This window comes from Tasmannia lanceolata, unplaced genomic scaffold (assembly GCF_043159265.1).
Source record: "Tasmannia lanceolata isolate RefF3 unplaced genomic scaffold, GAP_Taslan_0.1 ptg000003l, whole genome shotgun sequence".
In the NCBI taxonomy this organism is placed as follows: Eukaryota; Viridiplantae; Streptophyta; class Magnoliopsida; order Canellales; family Winteraceae; genus Tasmannia; species Tasmannia lanceolata.
Genome location: NW_027518680.1, coordinates 5,820,159 through 5,845,185, shown reverse-complemented (window position 1 = coordinate 5,845,185; position 25,027 = coordinate 5,820,159). Strand labels below are relative to the sequence as shown.

General features: G+C 37.8%; 1 protein-coding gene, 1 non-coding gene and 1 pseudogene across 2 annotated transcripts; 1 reads left to right on the top strand and 2 right to left on the bottom strand.

The window, feature by feature from the left end:
- The first annotated feature begins 3,065 nt into the window (after positions 1-3,065).
- Positions 3,066-20,935, top strand: LOC143849232 (uncharacterized). Its single transcript, XM_077358271.1, has 12 exons — positions 3,066-3,397; positions 4,199-4,249; positions 9,308-9,363; positions 13,866-13,990; positions 14,088-14,182; positions 16,753-16,958; positions 18,362-18,550; positions 18,654-18,851; positions 20,055-20,208; positions 20,331-20,394; positions 20,505-20,570; positions 20,657-20,935. The coding sequence occupies exons 1-12, from the start codon at positions 3,269-3,271 to the stop codon at positions 20,731-20,733; spliced, it is 1,410 nt and encodes a 469-aa protein (XP_077214386.1). The 5' UTR covers positions 3,066-3,268; the 3' UTR covers positions 20,734-20,935.
- TRNAS-GCU (transfer RNA serine (anticodon GCU)) lies at positions 7,758-7,839 on the bottom strand. The gene has a single exon. It is a non-coding gene; the product is annotated as a tRNA-Ser (tRNA).
- A 2,048-nt stretch (positions 20,936-22,983) lies between the features above and the next one.
- Positions 22,984-24,622, bottom strand: LOC143859441 (putative pentatricopeptide repeat-containing protein At5g52630 pseudogene; annotated as a pseudogene).
- Between the last annotated feature and the right edge of the window lie 405 nt (positions 24,623-25,027).

Genomic DNA, 25,027 nt, shown 5'->3' with positions numbered 1-25,027 from the left:
TGAGAAAAGTGTAGCTACACATACGTGTAGCTAACTTAGCTACACCAACGGCTTAAAATATAGTGGACCCCACATTGTTTGGGTGATGCAAACCATTCATTTGATAGGCCTTCACATAGATAGGGTGTGCCCAAAAAATCAGCTCCATAGGATCATCCCAACCCTACGATTTGTGGAGGCAAAAATTGACGTGTAAAAACCTTCACAAATCTATCCATTTTTGCCTTCACAGTTTGAAGGGTTGGGATGATCCTATGGAGCTGATTTTTTGGGCACACCCTATCAATGCGAGGGCCTATCAAATGAATGGTTTGGATCACCCAAATAATGTGAGCCCACTGTATTTTCAGCCGTCGATGTAGCTAAGTTAGCTACACATATGTGTAGCTTCTCTCTCTCTCTCTCTCTCTCTATATATATATATATATATATATATATATATATAGAGAGAGAGAGAGAGAGAGAGAGAGAGAGAACGGTTCCTACACATATGTGTAGATAAGTTATCTACACACTAGCTTAAAATACAGTGGGGGCCACATTATTTGGGTGATCCAAACCATTCATTTTTAAGGCCCTCACATAGATAGGGTGTCCACAAAAAATCAGATCCATAGGATCATCCTAACCATTCGAACTGTGGAGGCAAACATTGGACTAATTTGTGAAGGTTTAAAGACATCCATTTTACCTCCACAAAATCGTAAGGTTGGGATGATCCTATGGATCTGATTTTTTGTAGACACCCTATCTATGTGAGGGTAAAATGGATGGCTTGGATCACCCAAACAATGTGGGCCCCCACTGTATTTTAAGCTAGTGTGTAGAGTTCTCTATATATATATGAAAGTGAAGCTACACCGCCGGCTTAAAATACAATGGGTCCACATTGTTTTGGTGATCCAAAGAATTCATTTGATTGGCCCTCACATAGATAGGGTGTCCACCAAAAATCAGCTCCATAGAATCATCCCAACCCTTCAAACTGTGGAGGCAAAAATGGACAAATTTGTGAAGGTTTTTACAGGTTCATTTTTGCCTCCACAAATCGTAGGGTTGGGATGATCCTATGGAGCTGATTTTTGGTGGACACCCTATCTATGTGAGGGCCAATCAAATGAATTCTTTGGATCACCAAAACAATGTGGGCCCATTGTATTTTAAGCCGGCGGTGTAGCTTCACTTTCCTCATATATATATATATATATATATATATATATATATATATATATATATAGAGGAATAAGATTGTATGCTTGACCGTACCTAAAGTTAGTACGGTAGAGTGCCAAATCACATGGGTCCCACATTTTTGGTGAGCATCTAAACCATTCATTGGCAAGGCCCCATCATAGATAGGGTGCATACCAAAAATCAGCTCCATAGGATTATCCTAACCCATCCATTTGTGGAGGCCAAAATGGACAGACAGTGTTTGTCCACAAATCTACCCATTTTGGCCTCTAGTTTTGGAGGGGTTAGGATGATTCAATGGTGCTGATTTTTGGTATGTACCCTATCTATGATGGGGCCTTGCAAATGAATGGTTTAGATGCCCACCAAAAATGGGGACCCATGTGATTTGGCACTCTACCGTACCTACGGTCGAGCATACAATCCTTTTCCTCATATATATATATATATATATATATATATATATATATAGAAGAAAGTGAAGCTACACCGCCGGCTTAAAATACAATGGGCCCACATTGTTTTGGTGATCCAAACCATTCATTTGATTGGCCCTCACATAGATAGGGTGTCCACCAAAAATCAGCTTCATAGGATCATCCTAACCCTTCAAACTGTGGAGGCAAAAATGGACAAATTTGTGAAGGTTTTTACACGTTCATTTTTGCCTCCACAAATCGTAGGGTTGGGATGATCCTATGGAGCTGATTTTTGGTGGACACCCTATCTATGTGAGGGCCAATCAAATGAATTCTTTGGATCACCAAAACAATGTGGGCCCATTGTATTTTAAGCCTGCGGTGTAGCTAAGTTAGCTACACCGGCGGTGTAGCTTCACTTTCCTCATATATATATATATATATATATATATATATATATATATATATGGGAAAGGTGTGCGTACTCGGTCGAGTAGATAAGCTTATCTACTCGGTCGGGTTAAAAACAGTGGGGGCCCACATTTTTGGGGTGATCCAAATCATTCATTTGAAAAGGCCTTACCTAGATAGGGTGTCCACAAAAAATCAGCCCCATAGGATCATCCTAACCCATGCAACAGTTGAGGGAAAAATGGGGAAAAATTGACAAACACAGCTTGTCCACAAATCTGCCCATTTTTCCCTCCACTGTTGGATGGGTTAGGATGATACTATGGGATTGATTTTTTGTGGACACCTTATCTAGGTAAGGGCCTTTCAAATGAATGGTTTGGATCACCCCAAAAATGTGGGCCCCCACTGTTTTTAACCCGACCGAGTAGATAAGCTTATCTACTCGACCGAGTACGCACACCTTTCCCTGTATATATATATATATATATATATATATATATATATATATATATATATATATATATATATTGGGCATTTACTAAATGAAAAATACATTGGAAGGAAGAAGGGGAGGCTGACACGTTTGCTTGCACAGTGAAACTCCCTTCCCTCTTTATAATAGTAGATATATATAAGCATATATGAGCTTGAATTCCCAAACACACGTGTCCCACATTTTTTGTGATGATCTGAACCATTCATTTGCAAGGCCCCATCATATATAGGGTGGGTATAAAAAATCAGGTCCATTGGATCATCCTAACCCCTCAAAAAATGGAGGGCAAAAATGGCAAATTTGTCAACAAACATTGTCTGTCCATTTTTTCCCTCGACTTTTGGATGGGCTAGGATGATCCTATGGACCTGATTTTTGGTACACACGCTATCTATGTAAAGGCCTTCCAAATGACTGCCTTGGATCACCCCAAAAAATGAGGGACCCATGTGTTTGTAGCACTCAAGCTCAGATAAGCTATATGAGCTCCAGCTCAAAAGTACCCCCTGTCATCTATGGCCAAATCCAAAATGCCAACCTAACCCAACCCGAAACATCACCAACCCAGCCCGAGGCAAAATCGGGTTGAGCCCGATCCAAGTTGCACCTTAGCACTTGGGCCTTACAAAAGATAAAATTCCAAGAGGAACCCTTCTATGCCCTGCTCTCTCCTCTGAAATCGCTCTCCCATTTCATTCTATTTCTACTTCCGAAAAGTTTAGATTTTTCTTTTGCCTTTTCATCCATGGCGTTTGCAGGACGTCTTAGACCTAGTCTCTATCTCATGACTAGGTTACTGAGAACAGAATCGGGTTTTACCCAGAGATCCAGTGCCCCACGAAGCTCCGGAAACCCTAATTTCACAAATTCCCAGGTAAAATGACTGTGATTTTGTTTCATTTCTGTAAGATTGTCTCTCCCTTCTTTCGTATCGTTCTTGTTTTGAAATGCCTGATTACCAAGCGCGATTGAACTGATTTTTAGTGGATTTGCATAGTGATTTAAGCTTATATTTTTCGCGGATCTTTTTCCCATGTCGTATAATTTTTTTTATAGCAAAAAATATTCACATTGGCAAACCAAAAAACTAGCGGCACTATTGTTTTCTGAAATATAGGGTTTGTATATGGTGGGACCTCCTCCACGTTAATCTTTCTCTGTCGGAATATTGATTAATGCATTAGTTTTGAAATCCCAGTTATTGATCTAATTGTAGTTGAATTTGCCAGTTAAAAGACAATGGAAGGCTTCTTTTTTTTTTTTTTATGAATCTCATCTCATGCTTATAGTTTACATTTGTTGAATTCTTATGTTCTCTAGAACTAATTTCTCCACCGCAGTTTGGATAAATATCTTCCTTGTGCCAGCATTTCTTTTACTATTGGCTAGTTATTATAATAAGGGCCTGTTCTTTTCAGATTGTGACAACCGTTGGTGAAGGCCAATAATCGGCTGGGGCCCTCACCATCGGTTGAGATTATGATAACCGATGGTGAGCCCTCCAAACAGATTATTGGACTCAAATTACATTAGTTTTGAGTCCAATAATCGGTTTGGAGGCTCACCATCCGTTGTCGTAATCTCAATTGAACAAGGCCTAACTGTTTGCTAAATATTGGCTGAAGATTATGCTTTTTGTCCGGCAATACTCTAACAATGAAAGTTCTTCTTGCAGTGTTTGAGGAACTTTGCAACCACAACAAGCTCAAAGGAGACACAAATTAAGGTAAAAGATAATTCACGGCCTTTTACCAGTGGGACAACCTGCTAAATAGAAGTATTTTATGTCTTACGGATTTGGGCATCTCAATGTTGTTTTGTTTTCTCTGTATCTGTATCTCGTTCATTTTTGGAAACGGAATGCGTCACTCTAATCATTATCAGATATGCCATCATTTTTTGACATGCAGTTTTACACAGGTCATTATTAGAGATGCCTCCACTTTCACTTTTAAGGAGATTGTTTGGATCCCATCACTTTCACTTTCACACTTTTTTTTGAACGGTAAGGTTGCTCTACTGTGACCTGGTGGTCACGGGTTTGAGTCACGGAAACTGCCTCTCTGCAAGCCCTCCCCAGACCCCGCAATGGTGGGAGCCTCATGCACTGGGCCCGCCCTAAAAAATTTCATTAATGAGAAAAAAGCGAAGCAAAGGGGAACCACCGCAAGACCGAGATGGTAGAAGTGTAGAACCGTAACATGGAAAGCAAAAATGCGAAAAAGAAACAAATGGAACACTGAAACCCTCAAGGTGGAAGAAAATCAAAGATCTCAAGACTCTCCCTCTCGCTAGCCTATCGGTCTCACTGTTGGCTGACCTTCTAACATGATTGAACGAGATGGAAGAGCTTGCCACTTGGTCCGTAATCTCATCCAACCAATGTGCAAACCTCCAAGGGGGAGAAAGGCTTCCCTTCAACCACCTGCTCGCATTAAGGGAGTCCCCTTCCGCTATCACTATATCAAGGATGAAACTCTGATCCTGATGCCTTGGAGGATCACTCTGATCTTTGCCTCATTGGAATCTGCTGTCCCAATGGGGCGTGAGAATGCCCAACTCGTCGACCCTCTCTCATCTCTCAAGAGGCCGCCTACTCCTACAGTCTGGGTTTCCCATACTAGAGCCATCAAAATTAAGTTTCAGCTGCTTGGGGCTAGGGGGTTTCTATTCTTGAGAGATAGACTCTGCTTGTGCAGATTTCCCTCCATTCATGCCACATATCATAAGCGGAGACGAACATGAAGGAAGAGACCTTACCTAGGAATAGGATATAGACCCATCTAAGCCCTCATTTTCTTCACTTCTTCTACACACCATCTCTCTCAATTCCTTCCAAGTTCTATTCATACCTACTCATCTCACTTCTTCTACACACCACCTCTCTCAATTTCTTTCAAGTTCTATTCATCCATACTCATCTCACTTCCTCTGCCTTCTACTTTTCTCAAAACATATTTTCAACATCCAAAGACTTCTAAGATTTTATAGCCATTTGAAATGTGTTTTTTTGTTAAATTTGTTTGATATAGTGGTTTCTTATATTTTTAACATTTTTTTATTTTTTTAGAATTTTTAAAATTCTTAACTAGTAATTTTTTTAGAATTTTTAAAATTCTTATATGTAATGCCTTCGGGCTGCTGTACTTGAGCCCTGGTTGGGGACATCTTGTCCTCTGCTTGGTCCGTTCCTGATCAATAAAGTCAATTTAAAAATAAAAATAAATCTTAACTATTAATTTTTATTTTTTATTTTTATTTTTATTTTGAAAATTTTCTAAAGGATTCATTAGCTGGCCCCAACTAGTTTGGGACAAAGGCTTAGATGAGTTGAGTTGAGTTTAACTAATAATTTTTTTCTTCGATCGTAGTGTCTTTTCCGGAATGAAACTGCTGAAACGGATGAAAGACCAACTTATGTGGGGACCAAAGTTCCGGCTTAAGTTTGAAGTTTGATTCTTTACACCGACAAATCTCATATGTTTAGAAAATATTAATTCACATTATATTAATAAGATGAGTAAGTTGAAAGGTAAAATAAATAGCATGGTCATCAGCTTTCAAAATTTGTGACACGCATATATATATATATATATATATATATATATATATATATATATATATATATATATATATATATATATATATATGCGTCTGTGTGTGTGTGTGTTTAGAATAAAGCTTACGGTTATAGACATGTGCGACTGGATATGTTACTAAGTGTTGGTGTTTGATCTTGTTAAACTATTATTTTTAGTTATCTTGGTTATGCAATGATTTGTAATTGTGTATTTATGTTTATCGTAATATTTTCTGAAGTTTCATTTTAAATTTTCATTGTTTCCAGGGTTTTAATAAATTTTTATAATTTTTACTTGATTTCCATACAGTTTCATAAACTAACACAAAGTACTTCCACTTCCGTAGGAACTGAAGTTTGATTCCCTATGCAACACAGTAAATGCAAATGCATTGAAATCTCGCATAATTCTCTGTATAAACTACTAGAGGGCACCTTCTTACAGTAACTTTTCAGATAAATCAAACTAAAAAATGGCAAATGATTGTGAAACATTAATATTTATTTTTTATTTTTTTAATTTTACGTTTATAAGGTCTTTAATATTTAATATTTCTAACCATCAAACCTCTTCAAACACCAAAAACCAAAATCAACGTTTCGGAATCCGAGATCGATTCGGCTGTAAACCGATTTCTTTACATCTGTCGTGTGACGAATCAAGCCGGAGAGACAAAATGAATAAAAAATTACAGAATACGAAAATGAGGAACAAGGAAAAAAAAACTCACTTGTCTAGATGAGAAGGAGAATGAAAGGGATGAAGAGCTCGAGTCTGAGATTGAAAATCTCGATCTTGCCGAGCTAAAGGTGCCTTGAACAATACGCTTAAAAAGAGCGTTCCTCATCTCTCTCTTTCTCGGAAACTCGTCGGAAAAGAAAAGGGAAAAAGCCCCAAATGCTCGCTCTGATGAGAATGAGACGGAGAGAGTTCTACTTTTACTTTCACAACTAAATGTGTGAATTACTAGGACTGATGTCGGCACGAACGACTATTTTTGATAATAAGGACGGGGGGATTGTAAATTTGTAATAGAGGACAACGGGTTAAAAGAATATAACCTAGGATTGTAAATTTGTAATCGAGGTGGTTCGTCTCGTTATAAAAAGATGGTCGTGTGGAGTTTTTATAAAGTCACCTCGTCTTGGAGTTTTTATATGATGCCCGACTGTGAAGTACCGTCAAAGCGGTGCCACCCTTGATATTTGATCCAACAACAGACCACTTTTTAAGAGGCTGCTGTTGGATCAAATATCAAGGGCGGTACCTCTGATGTACCACCTCACCACCTTGACGGGTGTAATTTCTCATCTTCTATATTAATCTTGGTAATGCTTTTCTTCTCTTTTGTAATCTGACCATCTCGAACTTTTCAATAAAATTTGCTATCATTAAAAGAAAAAAAAGAAAAAAAAAAGGGCAGTGGTAAACCAACCTCCATATGTCTTAAATCAACCCCTATCTAGGGCAGTGCTGAGAGACAGAGAGAGGGAGGAGAGAGATATGGGGGTCGATTTAAGTTCCCAAAAAAATCCATGGAAAATGAGTTTAGCAGACGCTGGAAAATTCATTTTCCAAAGTAAACTTGTCCGAATCAAAAATTTCCATACATCAAATCAAAAATATAAAAGGGAAAATGAAACAAAAAAAAATCGTCGCCTGAGAGATTCGAACTCTCGCGGGGAAACCCCATGTACTTAGCAAGCACACGCCTTAACCACTCGGCCAAAGCGACCTTTATTTGTAGATCTCGATTTCACACTCAAGAAGACGGGTGTCCCCAAAATCTCCATTTCCCCAACTAGTTGGCTACTTATATCCACACGACCATCTTTTTATAACGGGACGAACCACCTTGATTACAAATTTACAATCCTAGGTTATATTCTTTTAACTCGCTGTCCTCCATTACAAATTTACAATCCCCCCGTCCTTATTATCAAAAATAGTCATTCGTGCCTACATCAGTCCTAGTAATTCACGCATTTAGTTGTGAAAGTAAAAGTAGAACTCTCTCCGTCTCATTCTCATCAGAGCGAGCATTTGGGGCTTTTTCCCTTTTCTTTTCCGGCTAGTTTCCGAGAAAGAGAGAGATGAGGAACGCTCTTTTTAAGCGTATTGTTCAAGGCACCTTTAGCTCGGCAAGATCGAGATTTTCAATCTCAGACTCAAGCTCTTCATCCCTTCCATTCTTCTTCTCATCTAGACGAGTGAGTTTTTTTTTCCTTGTTCCTCATTTTCGTATTCTGTAATTTTTTATTCATTTTGTCTCTCCGGCTTGATTCATCACACGACAGATGTAGAGAAATCGGTTTACAGCCGAATCGATCTCGAATTCCGAAGCGTTGATTTTGGTTTTTGGTGTTTGAAGAGGTTTGAGGGTTAGAAATATTAAATATTAAAGACCTTATAAAGGTAAAATAAAAATTAATGTTTCACAACCATCTGGCATTTTTTAGTTTGATTTATCTGAAAAGTTACTGTAAGAAGGTGCCCTCTAGTAGTTTATACAGAGAATTATGCGAGATTTCAATGCATTTGCATTTACTGTGTTGCATAGGAAATCAAACTTCAGTTCCTACGGAAGTGGAAGTACTTTGTGTTAGTTTATGAAACTGTATGGAAATCAAGTAAAAATTATAGAAATTTATTAAAACCCTGGAAACAATGAAAATTTAAAATGAAACTTCAGAAAATATTACGATAAACATAAATACACAATTACAAATCATTGCATAACCAAGATAACTAAAAATAATAGTATAACAAGATCAAACACCAACATTTAGTAACATATCCAGTCGCACATGTCTATAACCGTAAGCTTTATTCTAAACACACACACACAGACGCATATATCTATGTGTGTCACAAATTTTGAAAGCTGATGACCATGCTATTTATTTTACCTTTCAACTTACTCATCTTATTAATATAATGTGAATTAATATTTTCTAAACATATGAGATTTTTCGGTGTAAAGAATCAAACTTCAAACTTAAGCCGGGACTTTGGTCCCCGCCCCACAGAAGTTGACACATGTCGAACGAAATCAATACGTGTTTGTGAAAGTTTAAAGCCATTTGCATTTCTCTCAGTCTTCCAAGTATTGTATTTCAGATTATTATAGGACATCATTTTATCATCTCTTTTTACGAGTGCACACGATCTGACTAGATCTTCTGTGTGTCTGAGTTGTACAGTATGCTGTTTCAGCATCAATGGCCGAGGCAGAAGCAGAAACTATTGTATTTCCAAGGTAAATTTCTAATTTGACTTCATTCATACATAATAACAGGACTTCAAAACTTACCTTTCTTCTCTAATTAGTTATTGTGCATTTTCTTTATTTGTGTGCTTCTGTTCTTAACATTGTATATTTATTTGGCTTGAATATTATTTAATTTGAGTATACTTGTTTGCTCTTGCAATATTTAAATAGTTTGCATTTCAAATGAAGTTGCTACTTCATATCACTTGTTGCCTTTACCTTTTTTGAAATTGTAATAGAAAATTTATTGAGAATGAAAGCTATGTCTCAAAGCTTAGTTTGAGGCTACTCGGACCTGGGGGTTTCCATCTCGCTTTCTTTTTACCTTTCGCCACTTTATCCAGAGCAATCATCATCCAAATTCAGTACATATCTTGAATGAAGTAGCCTTTTAACTCCTTTCTAGGTATTGTGTAACCATAAATATCACTTTGATATTCCATAACACACCGCTAGGAGTGGAGTGCTCTTTTGAATATTCACCAGTTTTACTCCTTCCAAATGTCCCAGCAAACCACATATGGTAGCAACATCTACTGTGTCGAAACATACACATTCTCTAATGTGCCCAACAATGCAACATGGGACTCAATCTCATCTTCTTCTAAGGTTTTAACTAATGTGTCACTACCACATGACCCTACCCGCCACTCTCAAAACAGTCCACAATATGAGATCCTTTCTCCCTAACTAAATTATAATTGCTTTTGTAAGAATGGCAGGGAATAACACTGCCCATTCAGATTCTAACAATGGATGAAAGCTTACTCTTGCCTTGGCAAATCAACCACCTTGCCCTCGAGCCTCTATTATTACCTAACTCTCTCAACTCCCACACAATCCAACTTTTCCTTTAATGTACATTCTCCAAAAGTACCGTTCTCCTCCCTAAATTGCAAAAGCTGTTTGCTGAGAAAAACATTGTGCAACTGAACACGTCCAATAACAAGTCCCCTTCCGCCCTTGGTTTACAAACTCCCATTTCACCAAATGTTTCACTTTCTTACCTTCATCCTTGCCTCCTCACAAAAAGTCCCTTTGATGCTTCTTGATTCTTTTCGCCACACTAACTGAGATGCGGAGAAGAGACATAAAGTAGATGGGAAGAAGAATTAAGCTACTTCCATGGTTGGTAGATCATGTAGATTTGCCTACCAACATATAGCTTTCATTGAAACTGGTTCAAGGCCTGTTAGGTCTAGATTCATTTTGGGAAACGGTGCCAAGTTTTCCTCGAATATACTTCTTGATGTGTAAAAGCTGATACCATATATTAAAACCCAAACCATGAGAAGTAAGACACTAAAGGACAAAACAACATAATGTAGATTCAATCCACAAATGGAATACAATATAGCACACCAAAGGACAAAAACAACATAATATTGATTCAAGATAATTCACTCCACTACCCACCATATGGTCTAACCCATGGAAGTAGGATTCTTCCCTGGGAGCCTTCGATTCCCGCTTCGATTCCCGTTTCGATTCCCGCTTTCGATTCCCGCTCTGGCAACCTTAAGTAGGATTTTTTCCTGGGAGCCTTCGATTCCCGTTTTGATTCCCGCTTTCGATTCCCGATTTGGTAACCTTGGTCTAACCACTTATTGGGTTTTTTGTAGATATGGTAGACTATAGTCTAGGACACAGAAAGGATCCAAATATTAATTGAAGGTATAAGGTCAAGTATATGGATTAAAGAGTTTTGCTTTAATAGGATCTTGGTTTCTTCCATCTTACTCCTATCGGGTTGTTCATGTTTCTTCTAGAGAAGCTATAGATTCTATTGAAATCTCTATCCTAACCGTATCTTCCACCTTTGCAATTTATCCCTAGGAAACTTGCATGCCTTCCATCACTTCCATATTTGATCTTGATCTTCTTTCCTTTCTGTTGTTAGGGAACTGATAATGCTTCTCACTGTCATTAGTCCACACATATAGGCTCGAACTCACTCCTTCATTTCTCTGCGTGGAGGAGCTTGACCGCCTTTTGTAGACCCCCTTCTTTTCCCTCCCTTCCCTCTCTACTTTTCCATTATGATTCCAAATCCTTCCCCAAGTAAGGACTCCTAATCCTAAACACTTTCCAACTTTAAAGCACTTCCAAAACTATCCTAAAAATATTTCCAAAGAAAACCACTCAAATATCCTCCAACTTCAACCTCCCCAATTCAAAATTGAAACTATGCAAGCCTCAAACAGTCCCCTCATTTTCCAAATCATGGAATTTCTAAAATCCAATAAAATTCAAAAAATCTCGCTAAAAAGTACCAAATTTCATAAAAATTTCTTTCTCCTAAGATCATTCTTTCTCGTATTTATTGTATGACGAACTTATGGGTGTGGACTGCATCAATTCCCTTCTGGTTGGAGAAACTTTGACTATCGCGAATTGATAACTCAACAGGTTCTCTTCGAGTTCCATACAAAGATATTATGGAAACCCCTTCCATTGAATGAGATATTTGGGGTAGAGCTCCAACTTTTCTTAACAAAGTCCTCCATACAAATACTTAGAAAATGTTGTCTAAGTACTTTCGAAGAAAACATATCATCTCTTGATAGAAATTAATAGGACCATTATGATTAACGTCTTCTAAAATATTTTCTTTGAGATATCCTTTCATATTGTTTCTTTTTTTTTAATGGTAATTGTTTCTTCTGTTTCAAAACGCGAATGCGGGTCAAAATGTGGCCAAAGCAAATCCTAGTCGACTCGGCACGACGCGGTCATATACTCTGCTGATGTGGCCGACTACTCAGTTGACTCGGTCATAACTCGGGAGTCAAATGAGTCTTGATTGACTTTATAGGGCAAAACAAAGATTCGGACAAGAATGTGGCCAATGAGTTTTGATTGACTTTATAGGCCGAAACATAGATTCGGACAAGAATGTGGCCAATGTAAAAGGGAGTCGACTCGGGGGAGCCAACGATGACGCGGGGGAGTTTTGAAACTATGTTTTTGCTGCCCTAAACTATTTAAATTAAACTTTTCCCACAAAATAATGACGTGACTTCTCCATCGTTGGCATAGTGTGCACCATCTTCCTTGTGTTCATTAGTAATTTGGATCATGAGTTGCCTCGTTGAAATTTTCTTGTTGATCCTCATTTTTATGGTAATATTCGTCGAAATCAAACATCCCATAAAACGCAAAATCATTCACCTCCTCTTTTAGATACTCATTGTAGTATGGATCAGGAGTTCCTTTCTTCAATTTTTCATAAATTTCTCCATCTTCAAAGCGTGTTGGATGGAGTCAAACTCCTCTTCTTCATGGTCGTCTTCATCCTCCATTTTAGCATGTTAAGTTTGGTTCCCTGAATCTCTTTAGTGCCGATTTCCATGAAATCGAACTCTGTTTTCACTTCTCAGTGGGGTTGGAGATTGATTCCCTCCATGGTGATTTGTGGAATTCTCTGTAAGTGTTATTGGCCTCCGTCGGTGTGGCCCAGAGCATTCCTTGCCGCAAGAGATGAATCTCATGCATGACTTGATCCATAAGTCTCATAGAAGTATATACTTGTCTTGTCAGGAGTCAGGACATCAAGAATCTCAAAAACTGATTGATATTTCCTTAGCCTCCAAATTTCCGTGAACATGATTCCTCGCAGCCATGTTACCAAGTACAAGTCCTAGTATCACACTTGATATGATTCCAGTTTTGGTGCAACATAAATAAAATTCTAATCACATATTTCAAACTTCAATTCTATCCAAAAGAATTCAATGCACATACCTCAATACTTGAGAAAAAGGAGAGTGAGGTAGGCTGTTGTTTCAAAAAGAAAAAAATATATAGAAAAGGCAAAATCACTTACATAAACTTCATAATCGTTACGAAACTAGTCCAAACTCCAAAGAGCCCTTATGTAGAACATATACTTGCCCTTTTATGACTCCCAAACCTTCCCAAACCAAGGACTTGTAATCCTAGACACCAACTTTAAAACACCTCTAAAAGAGCCCTGGACAAAATATAATTCTTTCAAAACAGAATAGGAACTTTCCAAAGAAAACTAATCAAAATCTCCTTCATGACTTTCTATTAAAAACTGTTCTAATTGTATACCAGCCCTAAGTCAGCCTTCTTACTTCAATTACTACCTCCTCAATTCAAAATAGAAACTCTTGAAGCTTCAATAGTCCCACCATTTTCGAAAGCATGGACTTTATAAAACCCAATAAAAATATTCCGAAAACCCAACTAAAAATTTCCAAAATTTCATCAAATTTCTTTCTTCTTAGGTCACCCTTCTCCTATTTCTGGTTTGATGGATATGAGTTGCACTAGTTTAGAGCTAATATTTAAATGATTTTTAGTACACTTCAGTTTGCTCCTAAGCCAATATTTGCTCCCATATTAAAGATCTGGTTCTCATTGTGTGTGCATTTGTATCATTGAATCGTGAGTCCTCCATATTTTTCTGGGGAGTAGCTTAGGGGCATTCTTTTATTCTGTTACTAACACCTTTTTTGATGTAGGGAGGGCCCAGGAGTTTCTTATGGCCTTAATTGGGCTCTTGCTGGGAGAGGTGTCATTGTAAAGGATAAAGCCTTTCACAACTTAAAGCCTTCTGAGCTACACCAAAAGGGGGCAACACCTGCAGGTAGTAATCAATTCTCATTGTTCTTTATACTTTTTCTTTCTATTGCCTCTATGTCTATTCATGGACTACACTGTCATTAATTATTGGGATTGCACAGAGGGTTTGTCTGGTCTTCCTATTCACGTAAGAGGGAATGCGACTGGCGAGGCTTTGGAGATTTCAAAGGCGCAATTCAGTAAGCTATTGAAACAGGTAAATCATAAGCTCAAGAAACCCTGGAGATTTCCTTTCTCTGGGCATTTATCATTTTTCAACATTGAAATGAAAAAACAGATGTTTTAGTCCATTTGTTGATCTGGGGTCATGGATATTATGCTGGCATGTCGGATTTGCTTCTCCTCTGTTTGCTGTCAGGGATGCGTTAAGTTTACGGTTTTTTTGGCTACGCTTTTCCTACCCAAGACTGAATAGATTGCTTATGAAGATGCGTTTGGAAATATTGTGATTACCAATTATCTGGAGATCCTTGGATTTCACCAGACAAGTAATGTTGTCTATCTTTTTTGTTGGTTAACTCCAGGGAAAGTAAGAATTGCAACTTCTGCAGCTCTTACTATTCCAAGGTGCCGTGACAACATCCGGGATATGTTTGGGTCTCTTACATGATATTTTTAAATCAATTTATGCAGAATTCTTGAAGCTTGAAAATTGACATTTAAGTTTTTTGAACATCCTTTTTAGGAGTAATGAGTGGGGAAACAGTAAATAAATAATGATATTTTTATTTTGGAGGGCACCTTCCTTAATTTGATTCTCTTTGTAGTAAAATGTTTCATATCTGAAGTTGGAGCGTAGAAATAGCTTCCTCTTTTCTTTATGTTCTGCCTGTAGTTGCTATAAACAACAGAAAGCATGATTTTGTGTAAAAACAGTTATCTTTCAAGGGTTACGCTTTTAAAATATTTTTAAAAGTCCACAAGGAAGTCATTTTATAAAACAAATTTTCTTTTTGAAAGATAAGTTTATTGTGTTAATTTTTTTGGGGAATGATAGGCCCGTTCTCGCAAGCAATATCTTTCTTGCTTGCAGTGCCATGCTTATGGTGTTATTTGGGTTGCTGATATAGTGTGCCACTGGCATACATCTACAGGCAAGAGTAATCCCATGCTGAAGAAAGATCCTTTGTGCTTGATCAATGCCTGTAAATATCAATGCTCAAAATTTGTTGGTATAACACCTGAAATTGAAAAGCTTATTTTGGTTTCGGGGTAACCGGTAAGGTTTGTCCCTTTGGAGTGGGACCCATATATTTCTTGTACAGTCTGGTGCTGGCTACCAGTATGTCACCTCTCTTCTCCTCAACACAGCCTACATGTATGGTGGTCACGAGAAGAAAAGAAATCCTGTTTGCAGGAGTGTGCATACCATTTGTCTTATTTTTTGCATTTTTAATTTTTTATGTACAACTGTTCCTTTTAAAATTCAGATATCCACACCTTTAGAGTCTGGAAATTTGCTTGTTTGTGACCTGGAAGAAAAGATTGAGATGGTTGATTAATATTCTGGAGCATATTAACATATTGCAATAAGCTAGTAACCGGTGGTGGCATTATTGAGATGTGATTTAGTGGCACGTGTTAAACGACTGTTTGGATAACTGCAGTATTAGTTGTAAATAACCTATTTTGGGTATTTTCCATTTGATCGTCTTCCCTCAAAAACCCAAATCTTCTCTCTTCCTTTTCATCTCACCTTCTCGTCAGAGTTTCTTTCATTAGAAATCCTCAAAATGACAATGAAAGAGAAGAAAAAGAAAAACACAGAAAACTCTTTCATATTGTTTGAAGCTCCTTTGCCGTTATTTATATATTGTTACATATCGGCTATTTTTCTAAAGGATTCATTGGCCGACCCCAACTAGTTTGGGACAAAGGCTTAGTTGAGTTGAGTACATATCGGCTATAAAAACAAACAAAGAATGTTGCTTCAACCAAACAGATTTATGAAGAAAACTAAAAGAACACGTGTAAATTTATTTACCATCAACAGATCTACATGAAAAAAACAGAAATCCAAGTCAGGATTCCACCTTTTATTCGATGAGCTGCAAGAACATTTGAGTTGAATAATCCATGAAAGCATCTGGCGACTCCAATACATGGCTCAAGGGGTGATGAAAAACCACTGGAGTTGGCGAGGTTTTTCCTTTGCAGAAATCTGTCAATATGAAATGCAATGGTATGTATTATTGCTTGTTTGTGGTGATGAAGAAGCAATGTGAAGGAAAGCGATGGCATTTCGCAAGTCTGGTTTTTTGGATCGGGCATCTTTCTCGAATCTGAATTGAGCGAGTGCCCCTGGTTTGATGCATCTATTTGGTGCGGTGCTTGAAAGGAGGGGGAGGGGGAGGGAGAGAATATTGATAGTAAATTTAAATGTATAGTGATATCAGATATGCTGCTGTTTATTGTGATTGAAAGGTGCATCTGAGAACACCTAATAGATCTTTAACATGCGGAATGCATTTTGAAATGTAAATTTAGTATCGAAGTGAACTTTAACCCGAATCATCTTCTTCCCTCCATCTTAGCGTGAACTTTACTGATGAAAACATAACCATGCCTACGTGCTTGGGTTGCATGCAATTAACGGGGGGAAATCCCGGTTCCTTTCATCATTTGATCTGTGGACTGGAGATTGTTGAAAGAAGACACTTCAATACTAGTTTGTATGCATCATTGAAGTTGAACTTGGACATTTTTTTAAGTATGCCATGGTGCTTGCTACCCTGCTAAATCAAGTTCTTAATTTTTTCTCTCCAGGTTACTTCTCACCTGTCCTCCATTACAAATGTCTTCGTTCAAGATGGGGCTATTGGTTCATCTCCAAAATGTGATGCTAAAGTCCGTGTGATTAGTGATAATCCATCTGCTGCATTAACACTTTCTAATGTTCTTTGGAGAACCCCGACTCGAGCAGTTTCACACGATTCTTGCCCTTTGACTATCTATGTTGCTACGTCTATAAGGTTATCTCAGTTCTCACTGCCATTTATTGTGTAATGTTTCTATAATTTGTATTACTTTGAAGCTTTATAATGTCTTCAGATCCACTATTGTTGCTATAACTATTATTTTTTCTTAATGGTATCTACTTGAAATTGTATCTTTTCGGTACACCTTTCTATAACTTCTTTAGAACTCTTGAGCATCAGTTATGAAACGTGGCTTGAGTTTCTCAAATTTATCTTGCTTAACATAGAGTCATAGACTATATATTTCCATTCAAAAAGAAAAGAAAAGAAAAAAACATAGACTTTATGTTGATTTTGAAACGTATTTTGAATTTCTAATGCTTATTGCTTAGCGTAAACCATGAGGGGACTGATTCGGATATGCACACATGATAGGATGTTAATTGACTGCCGTCCGTTCAATATCATGGACGGCAGTTATACTTTATAAGTAGAGCCGTGGGTCAACTGAAAATAAATCCTATGCCTTCTCTGGTAAGCCTACATAGCGAGCATTTGACTTGCAGTTTCTTTTGTTGACTTAGCGAAATCAATTGGAGTCCTATGCCTCTCTTTTTTTTCTTTTTTTTGAGATAGATAACTTAATTAGAAGAGGCAGAATTCAAAGGAGATGGATTGAGCCGAGCTGCACCCCCGCCATAGAAAATAAAATAAGGGCAAAGCAAACATGAACGTCTCTTAATCTACAGGTTCTTTGGCCAAGGAGGAGGTTAGGAGGGATTTTTTAGTGGAGGGGCAATCTCTGCCCTTGTTGTTGCAATTGAGCTTTTCTGTATATACTGTTTTTATTTTGAATAAAGGTTATTATATCCTTAATAAAAAAAAATATTATGAGTTTTTATTTAGTTGTTTTCTGATTCCCTTCTGTTTCCTATGACAATCTTGGCCATTTGTTGTTTCCTTAGTTTTTTTTTAAAATAAATTCAGTATTCATTGTTGAGAAAAAAATTCAACAGCGTTTGCCAACCCCCAAGGACAAATATGCTGCCTAGAAATCCAAGAAATTGCATTGAAACAATTACATGCCCACCAAAAGGCAACCTGGAAGCTCCCTACTGAAAGCAAGATTCAGAAGTCTCACCTCTGTCATCTGTGTGATCTGAATATTTGATACCAGTGGGGCTGGGAAACACTTCCATGCACCTTTTTTACAATAGTGCACCTTTGTCTAGCACAGATTAATGCTTCGGCAGCCTTGTTAATTATTTTGGCCATGTGCTTTTGAACCCATCTTACCTCACAAACATAGGGTAGCTAGACAGATATTTTTCCTAATGTCCTTTAGTCTGCATGATTCGTTGAGATAGATACATCTCAGATAAAAACTATTTTGGTTCTTTTAATGATTCACTCCAAGTAATACATCCTAGATAAAAACTATTCTTTTGATGATGCAGCCCAAGTACTGTTGAGAGCATTGGTCTCGGATCACAGGCAAATGCTGGATTTCTGGCGGCTGATATTGAACGTTCATCAATTATCCTCTGTGGTAAAGCTTTTGCTGATGCTGAACGCACAAAAGACGCAGTGGCTGCAGTGGCTGCGCCCGTTATATCTGCAAGGGGAGGTCTTCCTCTATCTGGCAGGTATGATCTACTTGTTTTTTTGAATGGCTATGATCTACTTGTTTTTAAGTTCAGTTTTCACTGTGCAGCTAGTAATTTGGTTTCAGGATTTGTATCATTTTAGGTTCCTGGTGTCTGGTGACTCCGTGATTCTGGTGTTTGCTCCAGAGAGTACCATTCAGAGCTGCTCAGAGCTGCGTGAGATACATTCCGGTGTAGTCTTGTCTTCTCAAGGTGTTGCACCTTTCTTTCGAACCAAAGAGTCCGGTGCCCCAAATCTATACAAAATGCCAGCTTCTGTCATACTGGCATCCGCTGATAGGTAATGAAAGTCATATACTAGTTTTTTTCCTGTTTTATTTATTTATTATTATTGTTATTATTATTGGTTGTAAATAACTACTATACAATGATAGACAGTCTTTCTTCATGGGCGGAGGTACATGAGCCACAACTAGAAAAAGATGAAAAGGCTTCATCCGTGGTTCCCTCGAAGGGCTTTGTTATGCTAAACTTGTGAAGAGAAAGCTTAATGATAAAACCAATGAACTCTTTGCCAAAAAAAAATAAAAAAAATGAATGTTTTCATCCCTTAAAAAAGCAAAAGGAATGATTCTGTAGCCTATACGTTTCCATAGTAGCATTTTATTTTTGTTCTCAGCAAGCTAAATTGTAAAAATTCTGACCCTTTTAATTATCCATAGATTCCTCCGCATTTATTTGGGTATATTATTGTGTCATCCATTTTTTTTTTTTTAAATGGGTGAATCATCCATTAATTATTCGGCAATTTCATATCCGAATCCTGGTATTTTAATAAAATGAATAAACTTTCAAGAAAGAAAAAGGATGATTAATGCTTTTCTCATTGGAGATTGGAGGTCGAGTACATTTCTATAATAATCTATTTTCAAAAAAAAAAAAAGGATTAATGCTTTTCTGTGAAATAAGCAGAAGTTGTTTTCAGTTCAATTTTAAGTTATTATTATTATTATTATTTGGTAAGTAAGCTGGGATTGAACCTCCAACCTTAAGTTTGAAGAGTAGAGCCTTTACCAATTGAGCTATACTCAAACCTCAAAAATAAAATTCAATATATTTGCACCAGTCGGAAACGATCCCACTATTTTAAAATTCAAAGTACTAGTGGATGACCCGACACAAAATGTTAAAAAACGGGAAATTGACTTGCTCAAAAACAAAAACTAAATTAAAAAAAAAGAATTGTTAAAGATTGACTTTCCTGTATTAACAAATACCTAGTCCATCTTTAGTAATATAGACTGTTTTGATACCTGCAATAACTTTCAACTTAAAGACCTATTTGAGTATAGTGGTTGTAATGTGATCATGTGATGGATGTTGGGGAAGAAGTAAACTGCTTACTCCTTTTTGTTTTCCTCTAAATAGTGTTATTATTCTCTGTATTTACTAAGGAACTTACTTGATGTCGTATTGACAAGTTTGTTCAGCAATCCTTGGATCGACGAAGCAAATGTTCTAAGTTCTTCTTTCTGAAGTGCAGTTCTGGTTCCCTTCCTCGCATATCAAAGCTCTCTCCTGGTCAAACAGCATATCATTTTCTGGCAGGATATCATAATGGCACATTTGTGCCTGCATACAACAGAGGTCCCACACCTCTTGACCCATTGGAGCTTGCGAAGGCACTTCTATCACAGGTCAAAAAATGAAAACCTATTTACCTCTGTCTTGTTTCATATATGTGTTTGCCTTCAATTCATAAATTTCTGATTTTCTTTACGGCTGTTGATGCAACTTCTCTTCTATGGGATCATTGCAGGTGAAAGACAATGGGATACCAACTTTTCTAATTAATGTCAATGAAGGTGAAAAGCCCGTAACAGGTAAGCCAGAGAGGAATTCTCCTGTAATTCTAATTCTCAAGTACTCCCTTGAAGCCTTCAGAGATTGTTTCTGAGACATGTTTTAAGGAACTCAATTTTGTGGGTTTTAGGGAAGGAGCTGGTTAAATTAATGGAATCAACATTATCAAAGAGCTTACCATCATTTGAATCTAAAGGTAATGGTACTTTACCCTCAATTTTTTCTTGTTCGTGTGCAAACAAAAAGCATCTGTTACATTAATTTGTCCAATTTTCTCTGCAGCCGGAGACCTCAATGGAAAGTACAAAAGCTTTATATCGGGTAAGTACAAAGATTTACCTGAAGAATTTTTATTTTGACACCCTTTTTATCTCTGTATTTCCTTTCCCTCTTAGACATACAATGCACATTTCTGTTTAAACAGTACCATAAATAAAAATATGTATCGGAATTTTCTGTCTGCTTGCTGTGCTCTGGAACTCTGTAAATGAGGGTAGCAAAAAACTGTTTAATAAAAAAAAAAAACAGGGATATCTGTCTTGATTCCAATTTCATGAACAATTTCGTAAGCACTTTTTGGGTTTCCACTTGCCATATATTTAAGGATTGGAGAAGGATTTAAATCGTGTGAGCAGTTCTGCATCTGATAATTTTTTTTTCATTATTTTGATATTAGAATGAATGATGAATCCGTTATAAGTCTCTCTTGGATCTTAGTATGCGAAAATATTCTTAAATTAAGGGAAGTGTTATCAGCACTACTAATAAAATGATAAAGAATGTAAGTTGCGTTTGGCAACCCTTCTTAAGCTTCATTCATTTGATTTTGATATTTTGATCATAAAAGTGGAAAATCTAAAGAAGCTTGTTGGGTAACATTTCTAAAACCTCTACTTTCTTTCTTTCTTTCTTTTTGTCTTAAAATGCACTAATTTTGAGCAACTTGTTGCTTCGGGAAACTGAATAAATTTATCAGGAAAAGTTTGGAAAGGAAAATATTTCTAGAAGTCCTATTTTTTTTTAAACATATGAAAAAAGATAAGTTGAACCATGCCTGTTTAATTACCATTTAAGAAAAACCAAGCCTATTCAATTTTAACTAAGAGGGACCTTCAAGTAATGATAAGCTCTCTCTAAATTAACTATAATCATATCATTTCCCTATAAATCGTGGAAAGAAATAAAATTATGTCGAGCCCACCAACTTCCTGTTGAGATGCCTACAGTTAAAAACCACCGAGATGTCAAGATCCAAATTCGAATTGGTTCTTGTTCCTGGTCAGAGACCACTGTGTTCGCGCCGGTGGTACAATAGGTGAAGTTGTGCTATCTTTCTTTCCCTTGTGAACAATATGATTCGCCCTTTCCTTGCTGTAGGTGAAGTTGTGCTATCTTTCTTTCCCTTATGAACAATATGATTCGCCCTTTCCTCGCTGTTTCTATTAGCGCTCCTGTCCAAAGTGAAGAGAAGGCGAAAAAGTGCCACTTGAGATATCACCGGCCTTATCAAAGTTGATGATTCTCTGGATGAGGATAAGCCAGAAAAACCTCCAGCCTTGCCCCTAGAGAGATATCTTACTCGGATGGATCCCCCACCCCTGATCTTGAAGCTGCCTCTGCTTCCACCTGTACCTGCTGCGTTCCGGCTGAATCAATAGGAATTTGGGTGTGACGCTATTTTTGTCAAACCAGACTAGAGATTGGCCAACACGGAAGGAGCAGGACTGATGTGATCCCCGTCACCTTAGGGCTGGCCATGAAAAAAGTGCAAGGACGAACAGAATGACCCCGATCCTAGGCAAAGATGTGCCTATAAAACTATCAATCCGTAAGAGCAGTCTTCAAAGACCTAGAAAATGATAAAAGAAAGAAACAGCACCATGGCAGAGAGATTTTTTTTTTTTTTTTTTTTTGAAAGATGACAAATTTTATTCCAAATGAAGTAAAAGAGGGGACAAGTTGTCCCCTACAGGTAGAAGGCCAAATAGCCCAATTACATTGGAATAAATAATTCAATAAGGGCCAACCAATCCAACTGCCATTATAGAATATTTGTATGAACATGGAAACCAAAAAGAATATGAAATCCAGGAAATATGTTTTTCTTGCAATCCAAACAGAGTTAGGGTCATGTTTGAAACAGATGCAAGAACTTGGGGTTCTTGGAAGTCATTGTGCTCTGATAAATTAAAACACGTTAAATTAAAACTCCTCTTCTTTACTCCCAACAGAAGTGCAGGAAACTGTTCGTAGTGCCAATTTAGCCAAACCATGCTACACAGTTTTTGCTTCTGTAACACTTCCCCAACATATAAATGTGTGTGTGTGTGTGTGTGTTTTTTTTTTTTTTGAATGGTCCCCAAACATATAAATGTTAAAAAGATTGGTATTAACCCAAGAGGCATTTTGGGAAAAACTTTGGATGGAACTGAGTTTAGGATATAACTGCCATCTTAATAGCTTCACCCCAAAAGAACTCAAGATGGCTCAAATTGCTCATAATGTTCTGAGATAAATAGTGAATACTCTGGGTTAGGATTATCTTAGCCCAAGTAGCACCCACCTTTGAGTGAGTAATACGGCCGAGTCGCCTTACAAAGTGAATTATCCAGTGGTGCAGATGTCTTCATCAAGTTGACTCTATGCTCTTGAATAAATGTTTATTTCCCCAAAACAAAGCTGTATATATCCCCAGTGCAATTCATTTCAATGGCAAAATCTCCCCTTTGAAGATGCCAAAAAATGCAGTCAAGTATATGGTTAATTCTGTAAGTTCAACAAGTGTTCAGTTCCTCAATACAAATCCAACCCCTTTTCCCAGTTTGAACACTAGAGATTGATAATGTAAATAAAATTCCAGATTTAAATATCAGAGGGTTGGTTTCAAAATTGCTCCTTTATTTCCCTTAAAGGGGATCCAATATATGACAATCCCATCACCAATAGTCGCCGCAGGAGCATGCTCCAGCCTCAAAGCGGTGGAATCGATTGTTATCCCTAGGGACAATAGTCCTTGCTTCACACTTTGATACAAACTTGATTGCCGTATGACAGTCTCCACACACGCGCAAGTTTTTCATGACCCGAATCGGCCTTTCGGGAGGGAAGGCGATGAGCCCAAATGCAATTGCCAACCTCTCACTATGATACTTGATTGCCCGCTGCTTCTCCTCACCATCCAAATCACGCAAAACAAAAGTTGTATCAGCAATGTGCCCCGCCCGCTCCATTTCCTCCCCTAAATCCTTCAATTTTTTATATTTCTCTTTAGTCAATGGATGAGATAAATCCCCAGATGCAAAGGTGTGAACCCTATTGCCCTCCTCAACCCAACTCAAACCAGTCTCCTTTTTCAAGCCTCGGTCCCTCATCATCTTTCTCGCCCTTGCAGCCTCTTCAAATTTCCCAGCGACCGCATAAGCATTTGACAATAACATGTGCATTCCAGGGCTCACAGTACCCAACTTGAAAAGCCTTTCAGCCGCAAAAGTGGCAGTCTCTGTGTCACCGTGAATACGGCAACCAGTCAACAATGCACCCCACACTGATTCTGTGGGCTCCATTGGCTTTGACTCTATAAACCCAACAGCCTCAGGCAATTTTCCTGCACGGCCAAGCAAGTCCACCATACACGCGTAATGCTGAGCCCCAGGCTCGATCCCATGCTCATGCATCTGCCCAAAGTAGAATTCACCCTCTTTGACTAGCCCAGCATGACTACAACCAGAGAGCACACACAAAAAAGTAATGAAATTCGGTTGAACTCCAATGACCCCCATCCGTCTGAACAGTTCAAATGCTTTCTGCGTATGTCCATGTTGTGCACACGCAATTAGCATTGAATTCCACGCACCGAGATTTCTACTGGGCATTGCTTCAAACACACGATCAGCTTCGTCGAAAACCCCACACTTTGAATACAAAGAAATCAAAGAACTTCCCACAAAACTCGAGGAATCAAAGCTAGTCTTCACACATAGGCAATGTACTTGCGACCCCAATTCGAGAAGAGTCAAATGGGATGTCTACAATATCCCTTCCCAGTAAAAGTACCCCCTTATAAAGAATGAACTTATCAAATTCAAATACAAGTTTGAAGCCATTCTTGTTAAAAATGCTTCCATATACTAAGCTCTTTCTAACTTCTGATACAAGATAGACATCGGTTAGATTGAGTCGCTTGCCGGATGTGAACTCAAGTTCTACCTTTCCTTTTCCTTTGACTTCTGTTGTCGACGAATTTCCCATGTATAACATGCTTCCATCTTCAACTGTATCATAAGTTGAAAACAGGTTCCTGTCTTTACAGACATGCCTCGTCGCACCAGAGTCAATCCACCAATCATTGCCATTTCACAGACATTTGCCTCAGAAATCATGGCCACAAACTTATCTTTGTCTGTTGGTGCATCCGACTTCTTATCTTTAAGAAGCCGACACTCACTCTTGTAATGACCAGGTTTGCCACAATTGAAACAAGCACCTTTCATTTTCTTATTTTATTCTTATTAGACTTATTTTCAGGATGCTTGTTTTTCTTCTGATTGCCTTTCCATTGTTGGTTCGAATTATTGACATTTTCCACCAAATGGATTTTAGAGTTAGGGGATAGAGGTTCAAGCTCTTCTTTCTTCTCTCTTATCCTTGACTCTT

Coding starts and splice junctions, on each gene's coding strand:
- LOC143849232 (XM_077358271.1), top strand. CDS start 3,269: ATGGCGTTTGCAGGACGTCTTAGACCTAGTCTCTATCTCATGACTAGG. Junction 4,250..9,307: donor CAAAGGAGACACAAATTAAG/GTAAAAGATAAT, acceptor TGAGTTGTACAG/TATGCTGTTTCAGCATCAAT. Junction 9,364..13,865: donor GAAACTATTGTATTTCCAAG/GTAAATTTCTAA, acceptor TTTTTGATGTAG/GGAGGGCCCAGGAGTTTCTT.